At 43.1% G+C, this 16,496-nt stretch overlaps 1 protein-coding gene across 6 annotated transcripts in view; it reads left to right on the forward strand.

The window, feature by feature from the left end:
- nck2b (NCK adaptor protein 2b) overlaps window positions 1-16,496 on the forward strand; it is a 107,840-nt gene that overhangs the window by 81,102 nt on the left and 10,242 nt on the right. Inside the window, exon 2 of one of the 6 annotated variants that reach the window (XM_085998997.1) lies at window positions 14,377-14,450. The exons of the other annotated variants lie outside the window; for them this stretch is intronic. Within the exon in view, the coding sequence (XP_085855123.1) occupies window positions 14,423-14,450 (28 nt within the window). The 5' untranslated portion in view covers window positions 14,377-14,422. The remainder of the gene's footprint in view (window positions 1-14,376; window positions 14,451-16,496) is intronic. 6 annotated transcript variants of the gene reach the window in all.

Raw genomic sequence — 16,496 nt, forward strand, 5'->3', positions numbered from 1 at the left:
TCTTCAAAATAGTGTTGTAGGATCTTTTACATCCATCTGAGAGGGATTAATGTCTCAGCTGAAAGACTGCACCTCCGACAGTGCAGCACTCCCTCAGTACTGCGCTGGAGCGTCAGCCTAAATTATGTGCTCAAGACTCTGGAGTGAGGCTTGAACCCATGACCTTCTGACTTAGAGGCGAGAGTGCTACCATTGAGCCACAGCTGACCCCTTTTAACATAAACCTTATAACGGCTTGTCAAAAATAAAAAAATTGCTGAAAGAATGATATTCATACAAACTAGAGGAGTATGTTTATTTTGTAGGGTCTGTCTATTACAAAAATATATTTGAAGTAATGGTAGATGTGCTGATAACAAAAAGTATCTTGTACTTTTAAGAAACAGTTCCTTATTCTGTGCATGATCAGCAAAAGTTAGGCCAGAGTTTTGAGAATATTGCAATAGCTGGGTCGGGTGTAGACAAATATGTAGGAATCCATTATTAAGGAAATGGTAACGGCACTTAAATCATATTATGATTAGGCAGAGCCAACATGGTTTTATGAATGGGAAATCGTGTTTAACAAATTTATTGGAGTTCTTTGAAGATGTAACTAGCAGGGTAGATAAAGGGGAACCAGTAGATATAGTATATTGGATTTTGAAAGGCATTCGATAAGGTGCCACATAAAAGGTTGCTTCGCAAGATATGGGGTTGGGGTAATATATTAGCATGGCTAGAGGATTGGTTAACGGACAGAAAACAGAGAGTAGGGTTAAACGGGTCATTTTCAGGTTGGCAGGCTGTAACTAGTGGGGTGCCGCAAGGATCAGTGCTTGGGCCTCAGCTATTTACAATCTATATTAATGACTTGGATGAAGGGACCGTCTGTAATGTATCCAAGTTTGCTGACGATACAAAGCTAGGTGGGAAAGTAAGCTGTGAGGAGGACACAGAGTCTGCAAAAAGATATAGACAGGATAAGTGAGTGGGCAATGAGGTGGCAGATGGAGTACAATGTGGGGAAATGTGAGGTTATTCACTTTGGTAGGAAGAATAGAAAAACAGAATTTTTTTTTAAATGGTGAGAAACTATTAAATGTTGGTGTTCAGAGAGATTTAGGTGTCCTCGTACGGGGAAACACAAAGTTAGCATACAGATTCGTAAAGCAATTAGGAAGGCAACTGGCATGTTGGCCTTTATTGCAAGGGGGTTGGAGTACAAGAGTAAGGAAGCCTTACTACAATTGTACAGGGCTTTGGTGAGACCACACCTGGAGTACTGTGCACAGTTTTTGTCTCCTTATCTGAGAAAGGATATATTTGCCATAGTGGCGGTGCAACAAAGGTTCACCAGATTGATTCCTGGGATGAGAGGGTTGTCCTATGAGGAGAGATTGAGTAGAATGGGTCTATACTCTCTGGAGTTTAGAAGAATGAGAGGTGATCTCATTGAAATATATAAGATTCTGAGGGGGATTGACAGGGTAAATGCTGAGAGGTTGTTTCCACTGGCTGGAGAGTCTAGAACAAGGGGGCATAGTCTCAGGATAAGGGGTTGGCAATTTAAGACTGAGATGAGGAATTTCTTCAGAGGGTTGTGAATCTTTGGAATTCTCTAGCCCAAACGGCTGTGGATGCTGAGTCATTGAGCATATTCAAGGCTGCGATAGATAGATTTTTGGACTCGAGGGGAATCGAGGGATATGGGGATCGGAAGGGAAAGTGAGGTTGCAGATCAGCCATGATCTTATTGAGTGGCAGAGCAGGATCGAAGGGCCGTATGGCCTACTCCTGCTCCAAATTCTTATGTTCTTATGAATGTTTAGTATGTTGCCATCCAATGCCACATTCCACCTTATTACTCAAATTACCATTTGTTCACTGCAGCATGCACTTCCCCTACCGACTCCCTCCCACCTTCCCCCTGTTTTTTTTATTCGTTCATGGGATGTGGGCACAGAGTGCTGTTGGGGAGGGAGTTCCAGGATTTTGACCCAGAGATGATGAAGGAACGACGATATACTTCCAAGTCAGGATGGTGTGTGACTTGGAGGGGATTTTGGAGGTGGTGATGTTCCCATGCACCTGTTGCCCTTGTCCTTCTAGGTGGAAGAGGTCGTGGGTTTGGGAGGTGCTGCCAAAGAAGCCTTGGCGAGTTGCTGCAGTGCATCTTGCAGATGATGCACGCTGCAGCCACAGTATGCTGGTGGTGGAGGGAGTGAATGTTTAAGGTGGTGGATGGGGTGCCAATCAAGTGGGTTGCTTTGCCCTGGATGGTGTCGAGCTTCGAGTGTTGTTGGAGCTGCACTCATCCAGGCAAGTGGAGAGTATTCCATCACACTCCTTACTTGTGCCTTGTAGATGGTGGAAAGGTTTTGGGGAGTCAGGTGGTGAGACACTCTGTGCAGAACGCCCAGCCTCTGACCTGCTTTTGTTGCCACAGTATTTATGTGGCTGGTCCAGTTAAGTTTCTGGTCAATGGTGACCCCCCCCAGGATATTGATGGTGGGGGATTTGGCGATGGTCATGCCATTGAATGTCAAGGGGCAGTGGTTAGACGTTCGCTTGTTGGAGATAGTCATTGCCTGGCACTTGTGTGGCATGAATGTTACCTGCTACTTATCAACCCAAGCCTGAATGTCGTCCAGGTCTTGCTGCATGCGAGCATGGACTGCTTCATTATCTGAGGATTTGAGAATGGAACTGAACACTGTGCAATCATCAGTGAACATCCCCACTTCTGACCTTTTGATGGAGGGAAGGTCATTGATGAAGCAGCTGAAGATGTTTGGGCCTAGGACACTGCCCTGAGGAACTCCTGCAGCGATGTCCTGTGGCTGTGATGATTGACCTCCAACCACCACAACCATCTTCCTTTGTGTTAGGTATGACTCCAGCCAGTGGAGAGTTTTCTCTCCCGATTCCCATTGACTTAAGTTTTACTAGAACTCCTTGATGCCACACTCGGTCAAATGCTGCCTTGATGTCAAGGGCAGTCACTCTCCCCTCATCTCTGGAATTCAGCTCTTTTGTCCATGTTTGGACCAAGGCTGTAATGAGGTCGGGAGCTGAGTGGTCCTGGCGGAACCCAAACTGGGCATCAGTGAGCAGGTTATTGGTGAGTAAGTGATGCTTGATAGCACTGTTGACAACACCTTCTATCACTTTGCTGATGATTTGAGAGTAGACTGATGGGGCGGTGATTGGCCGGATTGGATTTGTCCTGCTTTTTGTGGACAGGACATAACTGGGCAGTTTTCCACATTGTCGGATAGATGCCAGTGTTATAGTTGTACTGGAACAGCTTGGCTAGAGGCGCAGCTAATTCTGGAGCACAAGTCTTCAGCACGATAGCCGGGATGTTGTCGGGGCCCACAGCCTTTTTCTGTATCCAGTGCACTCAACTGTTTCTTGATATCACGTGGAGTGAATCGAATTGGTTGAAGACTGGCTTCTGTGGTGGTGGGAACCTCAAGAGGAGGCTGATAATGGATCATCCACTCAGCACTTCTGGCTGAAGATGGTTGCAAACGCTTCAGCTTTATCTTTTGCACTCACATGCTGGGCTCCACCATCATTGAAGATGGAGATATTCATGGAGCCTCCTCCTCCCGTTAGTTGTTTCATGGTCCACCACCATTCACGACTGGATGTGGCAGGACTGCAGAGCTTTGATCTGATCCGTTGATTGTGGGATCGCTTAGCTCTGTCTATAGTATGCTGCTTCCACTTTTTAGCATGCATGTAGTCCTGTGTTGCAGCTTCCCCAGGTTGGCACTACATTTTTAGGTACGTCTGGTGCTACTCCTGGCAAGCTCTTCTACACTCCTTATTGAACCAGGGTTGATCCCCTGGCATGATGGTAATGGTAGAGTGAGTGATATGCCGGGTCATGAGGTTACAGATTGTGGTGGAATACAATTCTGCTGCTGCTGATGGCCCACAGCACCTCATGGATGCCCAGTTTTGAGCTACTAGATCTGTTCTCAATCTATTCCATTTGGCACAGTGGTAGTGCCACACAACACAATGAAGGGGGTCCTCAATGTGAAGACGGGACTTCGTCTCCACAATGATTGTGCGGTGGTCACTGCTACCAATGCTGTCATGGACAGCTGCATCTGTGACAAGTAGATTGGTGAGGACGAGGTCAAGTAGGTTTTTCCTTCGTGTTGGTTCTCACCACCTGTCGCAGGCCCAGACTGGCAGTTATGTCCTTCAGGACTCGGCTAGCTCGGTCAGTAGTGGTGCTACCGAGCCACTCTTGGTGATGAACATTGAAGTCCTCCACCCAGAGTACATTCTGTGCCCTTGCTACACTCCGTGCTTATCCCAAGTGGTGTTCAACATGGAGAAATACTGATTTATCAGCTGAGGGAGGGTGGTAGGTGGTAATAAGCAGGAGGTTTCCTTATCCATGCTTGACCTGAAGTCATGAGACTTCATGGGGTTCAGAGTTAATGTTGAGGACTCCTAGGGCCAACCCTTCCCAACTGTATACCACTGTGCTGCCACCTCTGTTGGGAAGGACATACCCTGGGATGGTGATGGAGGAGTTTGGGACATTGGCTGAAAGGTCTGATTCTGTAAGTATGACTATGTCAGGCTGTTGCTTGACTAGTCTGTGGGACAGCTCTCCCAATTTTGGCACAAGTCCCCAAATGTTGGTGAGTAGGACTTTGCAGTGTCGACCGGGCTGGGTGTGCCGTTGTCGTGTCCATAGCCGAGGTCGATACTGGGTGGTCCGTCTGGTTTTATTCTTATAGTCTTGCTGGCTATATTTCCTGTCCTAACTCGCCCGCTGGCTGCTAGTTCCTTACCTCAACCTTCCACTAGCTACAGTTTCCTCTACCTCTGTCCTGGATAATTTTTATCCTTTTGAGTAAACCTCACTTCTGACTGCATTTCTCCTCTAAAGCCCCACCCTCCACGGGCTGGTATTTTCCTCTTCTCCCCAATGGCTGGTTGTCCCATGCCTGAATTCCCTTTCCCCAGCACTCCCCCTACTAGCTGAATTTAACAGTCATTGGCAATCCCCTCCCCCCCCCCCCCCCCCAAACATCTGGAAGATTTCCCAGATAGAGACGCAGTCCACTGAGCAGTACCCACTTCTCTGCCCTTCCTCCACCCTCCTAATTCCTCCTCCTCCTCACCCTTTCTCCCATACTCTACTCTTCCTTTCTGTGTATTTTTGGATAGTGTTGCAGAGATGCAATTGCAGTCCTAGGGGCCAATGAGCAATATTGGGTTCCATTGAAATTGTGCAATGGAAAATGTATTTACCAATACAGTGAATATAAACAAAACAGATGTTTTGCTTTTTGTGGCGATAATAAGCATTTTCATTTTTATTTTCACACCGGTATTTAATTCCTACAATGCAAATGGAAGTATTTTTTTAATTTTACAATTGCCATTTTAATTGGTGTAGTCCAGATCTTGCATGGACAAGCTACTGAAGATGTTTTTGCAATGTCACATTGTGTGAAGTTGTTCCAGTGACATCTTCCAAAGCGCTCTCAATTCAGGAATTGTTGCTTTAGATTGGAAAATTGCAAATGCAACACCATTATTTAAGAAAGGTGTGAGAGTGAAACCAGGCAATTATAGACCTGTTACTCTAACATCTGTTGTGAGAACGTTATTGGAATCTATAATTAAGGACAGAGTGACTGAGCACTTGAGCTGATTAGAGAAAGCCACAGAGACAAATCTAATGAGCCTAATTTAATTTTTTGAGGAAGTAACTAAAGTAGTAGGCAGGGGAATGTCTATGGATGTAGTTTGTATGGACTTCCAGAAGGCATTCGATAAGGTTCCACATAAGAGACTTAGATAAAATTAAAGCTCATGTAATTGAAGGCAAATTATTGACCTTGGTAGAGGACAGAGAGTAGGGATAATGAGTATATATTTGATTTAGAAGGAAGTGACTAGTGTCCCACAAGGATCTGTGCTGGGGCCTCAGCTATTCACTATATTTATTGATGACTTAGGTAACACTATAGAAAGCCAAATATCCAAGTTTGCCGATGACACAAAATTGGTGGCATAGTTAGTGGTGTAGACAAGAGCATAAAATTACAGAAAGACATTGATAGATTAAGTGTGTGGGCAAAACTGACAGGTGGCTTTGAATGCTGGTAAATGTGAGGTCATTCATTTTGGATCAAAAAATTATAGATCCGAGTAGTATTTAAATGGTGAAAAGCTAGGAACAGTGGAGGTCCAAAGAGATTTAGGGATCCGTGTACACAGATCACTAAAATGTGGTAGTTGAGTTCAAAATAAAATCAAAAAGGGTAATGCAAGTTAGCCTTTATAACTAGAGGGCTAGAATATAAAGGGATAGAAACATAGAAGATCGGAGCAAGAGTAGGCCATTCGGCTCCTCGAGCCTGCTCCGCCATTTAATGAGATCATGGCTGATCATCCACATTCAGTACCCTGTCCCTGCTTTCTCCCCATATCCCTTTAGCCTCAAGAAATATATCTAACTCCTTCTTGAATATATTTAATGAATTGGCCTCAACTGCCTTCTGTGGTAGAGAATTCCACAGGTTCACCACTCTCTGGGTGAAGAAATTCCTCCTCATCTCTGTCCTAAATGGCTTACCCCTTATCCTTAGACTGTGACCCCTGGTTCTGGACTCCCCCGCCATCGGGAACATCCTTCCTGCATCTAGTCTGTCTAGTCCTGTCAGAATATTATAAGTTTCAATGAGATCCCCTCTCATTCTTCTAAACTCTAGCGAATATAAGCCTAATCGACCCAATCTCTCTTCATACATCATTCCTGCCATCCCAGGTATCAGTCTGGTGAATCTTCACTGCACTCCCTCCATGGCAAGAACATCCTTCCTCAGATAAGGCGACCAAAACTGCACACAATACTCAAGGTGTGGTCTCACCAAGGCCCTGTACAACTGCAGCAAGACATCCTTGTTCCTGTACTCGAATCCTCTCGCTATGAAGGCCAACATACCATTTGCCGCCTTAACCGCCTGCTGCACCTGCATGTTTACCTTCAGCGACTGGTGCACAAGGACGCCCAGGTCTCAGGTTGCATTTCCCCTTTTCCCAAACTATTGCCGCTCGGATAATAATCTGCCTTCCTGTTTTTGCCACCAAAGTGGATAACCTCGCATTTATCCACATTATACTGCATCTGCCCAATCACCCAACCTGTCCAAATCATACTGGAGTTTGTCTGCATCCTCACAGCACACAGGCCCACCCAGCTTTGTGTCATCTGCAAACCTGGAGATATTACATCTAGTTCCCTCGTCTAGATCATTAATATATATTGTGAATAGCTGGGGTCCTAGCACCGATCCCTGCAATACCCCACTAGTCACTGCCTGCCACTCGGAAAAAGATCCGTTTTTTCCAACTCTTTGCTTCCTGTCTGCCAACCAGTTCTCTATCCAAGTCAGTACCTTACCCCCAATCCCATGTGCTTTAACTTTGCACGCCAATCTCTTATGCGGGACCTTATCGAAAGCCTTCTGAAAGTCCAAATACACCACATCCACTGGTTTCCCTTATCTATTCTACCAGTTACATTCTCAAAAAATTCCAGTAGATTAGTCAAGCATGATTTACCTTTTGTAAATCCATGTTGACTTTGTCCGATCTTGTCACTGTTTTCCAAGTGCTCTGCTATCACATCTTTTATAATGAACTCTAGCATTTTCCCCACTACTGATGTCAGGCTTACCGGCCTATAATTCCCCTTTTTCTCTCTACCACCTTTTTTAAATAGTGGGGTTATATTAGCTACCCTCCAATCCATGGGAACTGTTCCAAAATTCTAGAGACTCTGGAAGATGACCAGCAATGCATCTACTATTTCTAGGGCCACTTCCTTAAGAACCCTAGGATATAGATTATCAGGCCCTGGGGATTTATCGGCCTTCAATCCCGTCAATTTCCCTAACACCATTTCCCTACAAATACTGATTTCATTCAATTCCTCCCTCTCATTAGACACTATGTTCCCCGACATCTCTGGGAGGTTATTTGTGTCCTTCTTTGTGAAGACAGAACCAAAGTATGTATTTAATTGGTCTGCCATTTCTTTGTTCCCCATTATAAATTCCCCTGATTCTGACTGCAAGGGACCTACGCTTGACTTCACCAATCTTTTTCTCTTCACATATCTATAGAAGCTTTTACAGTCAGTTTTTATGTTCCCTGCAAGCTTACTCTCATACTCTATATCCCCCCTCTTAATTAATCCCTTTGTCCTCCTTTGCTGACCGCTAAACTGCTACCAACCCTCAGGTTTGCTGCTTTTTCTGGCCAATTTATATGTACTCTCCTTGGATCTTATGCTATCCCTAATTTCCCTTGTTAGCCACAGTTGAGCCACCTTTTTTGTTTTATTTTTATGCCAGACGGGGATGAACAAATTCTGTAGTTCATCCATGCGATCTTTAAATGTTTGCCATTGCCTATCCACCATTTACCCTTTAAGTAACGTTCCCCAATCCATCCTAGCCCACTCGTGCCTCATACCATCATAGTTTCCTTTATTTAAATTCAGGACCCTAGTCTGAGTCAACTACTTCACTCTCCATCTTAATGAAGAATTCTGTCATATTGTGATCGCTCCTCCCCAAGGGGCCTCGTACAACAAGATTGCTAATTAATCCTTTCTCATTACATAATACTGAGTCTAAGATTGCCTGATCGCTAGTTGGTTCCTCGACATATTGGTCCAGGAAACCATCCCGTATGCACTCTAGGAATTCTTCCTTCACAATATTGTTACTAATTTGGTTAGCCCAATCTATATGTAGATTAAAGTTTTGCGACAGCTATACAAAGCCCTGGTTAGATCATATCTGGAGTACTTTGTACAGTTCTGGGCACTGTACCTTAGAAAGGACATATTGGCCTTGGAAAGAGTGCAGCACAGATTCACTGGAATGTTACCAGGCCTCCAAGGGTTAGATTATGAGGAAAGATGACAAACTAGGCTTGTATTCCCTGGGATATAGAAGGCTAAAGGGTGATTTGATTGAGGTTTTTAGGATTTTGAAAGGAATTGATAGGGTAGATAGAGATGAACTTTATTTGCTGGTGGGGGAGTCTAGGATAAGGGGACATAACCTTAAAATCAGAGCCTGGCTATTCAGGAGAGAAGTTAGGAAACACTTCTTCATGCAAAGCGTGGTAGAAGTGTAGAACCCTCTCTCAAAAAGCAGTAGATGCAAGCTCAATTAATAGTTTTAAATCTGAGATTGATAGATTTTTGCTAGCCAAGTTTATTAAGGGATATGGAGCCAAGGCGGGTGGATGGAGTTAGGATATAGATCAGCCATGATCTAATTGAATGGTGCAACAGGCTCAAGGTGCTGAATGGCCTACTCCTGTTCCTATGCTCCTTCCTCTGTTCTTGCATCGCAGTCTCTCAGCAGGGCAGCATCACTTGCAGTTCTTGTATGTTTATATTGTAATACATTCATACATGTTTGCATACCAGTTACTTAAATTTATTCCATTTCTAACATTGAATGTAATATTAATGACAAACAAAATGACGGTCAATTTAGTGTCAGATCTATTAAGTGCAGACTATACTATCCTGGTCTCAGTACAAGACTCCCAGAGGGAAGTTTTACATCAGGACCACTACAGAATACAGTGCATTTACGCTTTCATTAGAGGTTGAATTTAGGTCGGCCTCTGGTCTTCTGATCTTTATATATCAGTACAAACTGAGTATTCGTGGACTAGCCATCTTTGTAATGGGATATCTTGTCTAGCCATCCAATCAAATACAAGTTGTTGCAGGCATTTGATTCATTCCTTATTTTGCTGCTGATACTGCAACTACAAAGCAATCTCGAGGTTTATCTGGAATGTATCCAAACTCATACTTCTGCTTTCAAAACCATTTATTATTGAATTTGTTACATATGTGGTCTGTTAAACACTTGACAGGAATACAGTATTTAAATGTTTTTTTTAACTTTCTGTAAAGTGAGATTACAGGCCAAATGTTTCATTGCTTGGGTGTGGTTCAAGAAAAAAGTTTAACTGAATAGAAAAAGTTTGATACTGAGGTTTCCCAGCAGTACTATACATGCCCAATAGCTTTGTGAATACTGAACCAATCAATATATAAAATTCAAGCACAATTGATAGCTGCACTCTGTGACTTTGTGAAATTAAGAGAAAGGAACAAAATATTGCACAATATCAGTCAAGTCTCTCCAAGGAAAAAGGAGTGAATCAATGTTTTAATTGTTCTACCGCTAGCAAGGCTAAAAATGTTGTCATAAAATATTGTTCTAGCCAGCCAGTCACTGCCAAAGTACAGTAATAGAATTGTTGTCACTAAACTAAGTTTTGCTGCATCACCCACTTTCATGGTGGCAAAGTTAAAAACGTATTGAAGGCAAATTATTGGCCTGGTTAAATTACAAGGAGAGATTACACACAGTAGGGTTGTATTCCCTGGAATTTAGAAGGCTAAGGGGTGATTTGATCGAAGTTTTCAAGATATTAAGGGGAACTGCTGAGGTAGATAGAGAGAAACTATTTCCGCTGGTTGGGGAGTCTAGGACTAGGGAGCATCGTCTTAAAATTGGAGCCAGGCCTTTCAGGAGTGAAGTTAGGAAACACTTCTACACGAAAATGGTGGTAGAAGTTTGGAACATAACATAAGAAGTAGGAGCAGGAGTAGGCCATACGGCCCCTCGGGCCTGCTCCGCCATTCAATAGGATCATGACTCTCTTCCACAAACGGCAGTTGATGCTAGGTCAATTGTTAATATTAAATCTGAGATTGATAGCTTTTTGTTAACCGAAGTTATTGAAGGAGCACTTGAAACGCCAGAGCATACAAGGCTACGGACCAAGTGCTGGAAAATGGGATTAGAATAGACGGGGCTTGATGGCCAGCACGGACACGATGGGCCGAAGGGCCTCTTTCTGTGCTGTATAACTCTATGACTCTATGATATAGGGCAAAGTTGGGTATATGGAGTTAGGTCACAGGTCAGCAATGATCTCATTGAATGGTGGAACAGGCTTGCGGGGGCTAAATGGCCTACTCCTGTTCCTATGTTCCTATGTATCTGGAAATAAATCACTAAAGTTGAAAGTATCCAGTTTGGAGACATATGCACTCTAGTACCAGATGCAACTAACATTAAGTTCTCATTAGCTAACATTTTCAAATAGGTTTCTTAATACAAGTTACTTTTAGTTAATAAGGTTCAATAATCATATACAAATCTATACTTCATGAGTTATACTGTATTGATCAAGATTGTTGTAATTTCCTAAGTCCGATAATTTGATTTTGAATTGAAAAAGATCCTGGAAATTGCGGTCAGAGGCATACCTCCAGAGTGCGTCTCCGACCCGTGAAACAATTGTGAAAGTACCTCCTGGCGTCCAGACTGCAAAGAATTGTGTTCTCAGTCCTCCAGGCGGACGGCAGCGTAAAGGCCCACGGATCCCAGGGATGCAGGCGGTTCGGACGCGTCCCTGGGATCACGTGGGCCCGGTCCTCCAATGACAAAGGAGAATTCTATTGCAATCATTTATGAAGGGAACCCCCTAATAATATGCAATGGAATCCCCAAATAATTATACAATGTACAGAATTCTAATAATTATAAATGTACTGAATTGCAATTTTATTCATAAATCCCTTCATTGCACCAACCTTAAAAATGTAATGTTTTGAACCCTTTTTTTGATAATTTAAAAAATCTTATTCTGGGCCAATATTTGCATAAAGTGTATGTGCATAATTTTGGATTTTTACATGTTTTATTTAAGCCTTACATATTCCCTTACGCTGATGAAAGCAGGCCCTGTGCCAGCTTTTACCAGCTGTAAGAGTTGTGTGGGCAATTGCTGGGCAAATAGTCCAACTCTATGCCAGCAATATTAATTTTTCAGGCGGTTTGGATGATCTGTCAAGGCGTACCTTGACCGATTGCAAGTTCCGGATTTCATGCATGAGGAAATCCGGAAGTTGCGGGGCCTTTCAAATGGATCACGACGGTGTAGTCCGAGTGCGCTGTCACAGAGACTGCAATTTCTGGGCCATTATTTAAAAAATCCTCACTTTTATCACTGCCAAAAAAACCTCTAATTATATTTTAACCTTCTGTGTATTGCATGCCCTTCACTATTTCACGATACAGACAGGTATTCTCAAATACCTTTAAGTTTCTAATGTTGAATGCTAGTAACAAGAAACTGTATAATTGAAACTTCAGTTTTGCTTGGGAGTTTGGAAATGCCAAGGTCATTGGCTCTTCCAAAACCCCACCAACATTCATCAAGTAGTGAAATAAGAACTGGAAATGCAGAGGTTGATCAACATTTGAAAGTTAATTTTTTTCAGTGTGATGCTTCATCAGAACTGGCATCAGATACTGGTCAGCTCCATTGTGGAGGTACAGTGGTGTGTAATATATGTAATTTAATATTTCCTGTTGATCCTCCTAAGGATGATTGCTGGTAGGTGTGGTGCAGATAGGCTAAAATTACTCTGCTTATTGTTTCTATATCGAGATCTTTTTTCAAAGCCACCTTTATATTGCTGGAGCACACCAAATTCATTAAATTAAGGATAGATCAAAACCATCAATTACACCACCAAAGGAACAAAGGTGATACTCTTCCACTGTTACTAATGATGATGTGGCTCTTGCCATTGCATATTTGACAGTATTTGATGTGTCTGGAGGTAAGGGTAAAAATGACGACCTTCAAAATAAGCTTGCAATTGTGTGGATTATAGTAACCCATCAAATCCGTCACCCAGTATCTGTTGGAGTCTCTTTGGGTGATGATTAGGGTTGTCCCATAGGCTTGAACTCTCAGACCACTTGGGTATTTAAAGAAATGTGTCCCTACATTGTGTCTCATTTTATTTGACTAAGTCACACTGTGTTACAAATATGGAGATGTTCTATCCATGCCTTTTAATGGACAATTGGAGTATGGATCCACTTCAACATGAAACAAATCTGCGCAGCAAAAAAATGGAGGCACCCTGCCCTTGTCTGCTGTTTAGAGGACCAAGTCTAGCTATTGCTCATTTACCAGTGACCAAAAGAAAAAAACAGGCAATCTGTGAATCAAGGCATGTTAAGGAGACTATGAACAGGAAGTTTTTAAAATGGATGTAGAAATCCGAGGAGTGAGTTCTTAAAGTGCTGAGTCTACGTAATAACAGTATATCGCATCCAGCCAGATCCTCTCTCTGATGCAAGATAGTGGCCGGAATTTTCACATTAAAAATCGGGTGGGTTTGGAGCATGGGGGCCGTTAAAATTAAAAATGTGAATCCTAACCGGATCCTGCCTCTAATCCTGCCCACTTCCGGTTTTCCTGGGGGGGTGGGTGGAGAGCCAACCCGTTCCCAGGGGGCGTTGCCTCAATTTAAATATTGTAATGAGGCCGGAAGCCTCTCTTTTCCCCTCCATTTTGTTTTTAATCATCTATGGCAGTTAAACAGAAGCGGGGACTGCGGCATCCAGGAGGTAAGTGGCTTTATACCTACCTTCTGGATCCAGGGTCTCTCCCTATTCCACCCCCTGCGATCGGAGACTCGTCCACGAGGTCTCCAATCAATTCCCCAGGCCTCTTTCTCCCCCGCCCCCAACGATGATGATGAGGCCAGCACCGATTCTCTGCGGCCGCCCCCGCGATCCCTGACCACCAGCCCCGCTTGCCTGCTGATCCCATCGCCTACCAATCCCCCACTGATCCTGCAAACCTCTCTTTCTCTCTTTCTCTTTCTCTCTCCACCCCCCCCCCCGATTTGCCAGCCCCCGTTGATCCTCAAACTCTTCCCTCCCCTCCCCCCCCCCCCCCCCCACCCCCAATTGCCAGCCCCTGCCGATCCTCTATTTCCCCCCCCCTCCCTCCTGCAGTCCCTCACCCTGGACCGACCCCTCGTAACTGAGGCCACGACGCCCGCAGCCAGCTAGCCTCTCAAGCTGGCTGGCTGCGGGCGGGAAACCGAGGCCTCACATTCAAATTTAGGCCCCGCCGGTAAAATTGGCAGGCCCTGCGGGAAACCTGGCCTCGCAGTTTTCCCGCCTGCTTCGGAGCCCCCGCCCCCAACCTGCCTTCCCGAACAAAATTCCGCCCAGTTATTCTATGTAGAGACTGCAGATTACTTGTAATCTCCACACCCAGATGTTTAAAACCAAAACTTGTAGAGAATTCAATCTTTAATCTCAAAAGAAAGCTGTGAGCCTAATGCCATGGTCTCTGTTTTAGTATGCTGTGTATTATACTCTGGTCACTTTATTGTACAGCTCACTCATGATGAAATGTGTACTATCCGTTTTCTTAGCTGTGGGCTTGTCCACAACTGCTATCAATGCGTTTTTTTTGCTTCACCAGAGCAAGAAGGTCTTCTACTACTGATTTTTTTTTAAACTGAACCAGCATGTTTCTACACAGATGGTTGCACACTGGTGGGTAACTTTTTTTATGCACTTCTTCCCATTACCAGTATGTGGGCATTGTGAAGGTTATTACTACCATCTGTGAACATGTATACAAAAGAAGGGTATAGATTCAATAATTTCATTTGAAGAGACCTTGTAGCAGCAAAATGACTGCAAAAATTCAAGGGACCAAATTGATTTGAAAATTCATTGTCAACAATTAAAAAATGTCACAGGTAGCACTGTGGGTTAGAATGTTGTCCACTTAGCATTGAGGACCTGAGTTTAAATCGTAGGCCAGATCGATGAACTGAAGATGCCTCTCCGCTGTGTGTAAGCATTCTTTAGGAAATGAGGTTGAGCAAACTCAATTTAATTACCAGTGGGTTCAAGTGTAAACTGTGTATACTTTGGCAATTTAGTGCCAATTGATGCCACTTTTGCTAAAAGAGCGGTTGGTGTGAGTTTTAGAATGGTCACCCTGTGCAGTAGAGGTTCAGTCTAAAGACAGATTGTTGGGACTTAAACATGTGCTGTACCTGCCCTAGGGGTCCAGGAGATAAAATGCGGAAACATTTCATTCCCCAATCCTTGGAGCACAAGTACTTTGAACTTGCACAGGTTACTTCAGTTTTAGTTAAACATTACTTTTTTTGTTGTGTGTTTTGGAATCTGCATTAATATGGATTCACATATTTGTATTTAAAGTACAATGAAAATATAAAGTAGTAGTGTAATTGTCTTGATTATCTGATCTAATTTTATATTTCTTATGATCAATAATAAAATGATGTGGAAGAGCAGAAAGATGACAGTGAGGCTCAGTGGTATGTTCTGAGCTTTGAACATCTTCACAACTCGTTGAAGTTACAAGACAATGGATAATATTTTAGTTTCATGTTTTTGGTGGTACATTTCATAAATTCTGTAGGTAATAATGACAAACTAGTGTCATTAGCTGGGGATTTAATTATGAAAGGTAAGATACAATCACTTGTAGCATTCTGTGTATGTAAAAAAAAGTTTTAACTTAATATTGTTTAGATTTTTGATCTTTCTCCCCTCCCCACCAAATAATTGAATTTTTGCCAGTTTCCTTTGAGAATGTATTCAAAGATATTTCTAGCTATTTCCGATGATTGTCAGAAGCAACAATAGCAGTGTTTTTATGCTGTCATATTGCAAATCAGCACAGCCAGTCAGTGCCAGCAACACACAATCTAGGTAGTAGACTATGATAACATGTAGAATCACAAAAGCATTGGCTTTCAGTGGAATAGGTGCAAAAAAACAGCAGAATGCTATCTGCCACAATTAACTGCGCTGCTTTGAGAAAGCTTGGATGTTGAGTGCCATTTTTTATGAAGTACTTAACATTAGCAATTAACTCGGGAACTATAATAAATGTTTTTCTATTTTAACATCGTGAGCTCTTTCACTGATACTTCTATGTTGTCTTAAAAATTCTTCCTATATCTTTCTTGTTTGCAGGATTTTATTGCCTGATTTGTTAATACCAGTATGTTTTCATATAGTATTCTAAGATATGAATGATTTTTGTTTTTGAAGCTGGTAAGAAACTCTCGTAACTTGGAATACGGTGCACTGTGGGTTCAGCAAAATTAGCAAGACTTCTTTTCCATTCAATTTCTGCTGAGAGACAGGGCGTTCAGCACAAAGTGGCAGGGGAGGCTAGGAAAATTTTGACTTGGGCCAAGGGAAGGAGGGGAAGCAGCTGAACAAACGGTCTCTGTCTTGGAGGCTGAAGAATCCATGAGCACCTCTCACTCGGGTGAGGGGATGGAGAGAGGTTTAAGGAGGCAGTCAGTAATAGAGAAAAAGAGCCTGGGTGATCCTTGAGTAATGGCCGGTTTTGGCTGTACCACAGGGAACAGGGATGGGAGATGGTGATTGGAAAGTAAGCTGTGAGGAGGACGCAAAGAGGCTGTAGAGAGATATAGACCGGTTGACTGAGTCGGCAAGAACATGGCAAATGGAATACAATGTGGGGATGTGTGAAGTTATCCAATTTGGTAGGAAAAACAAAAAAGCAGGATATTTTTTGAATGGTGA

The sequence above is a fragment of the Somniosus microcephalus genome, chromosome 10 (genome assembly GCF_052327205.1).
Source record: "Somniosus microcephalus isolate GS21.2 chromosome 10, FLI_Smic_1.0, whole genome shotgun sequence".
Classification (NCBI taxonomy): Eukaryota; Metazoa; Chordata; class Chondrichthyes; order Squaliformes; family Somniosidae; genus Somniosus; species Somniosus microcephalus.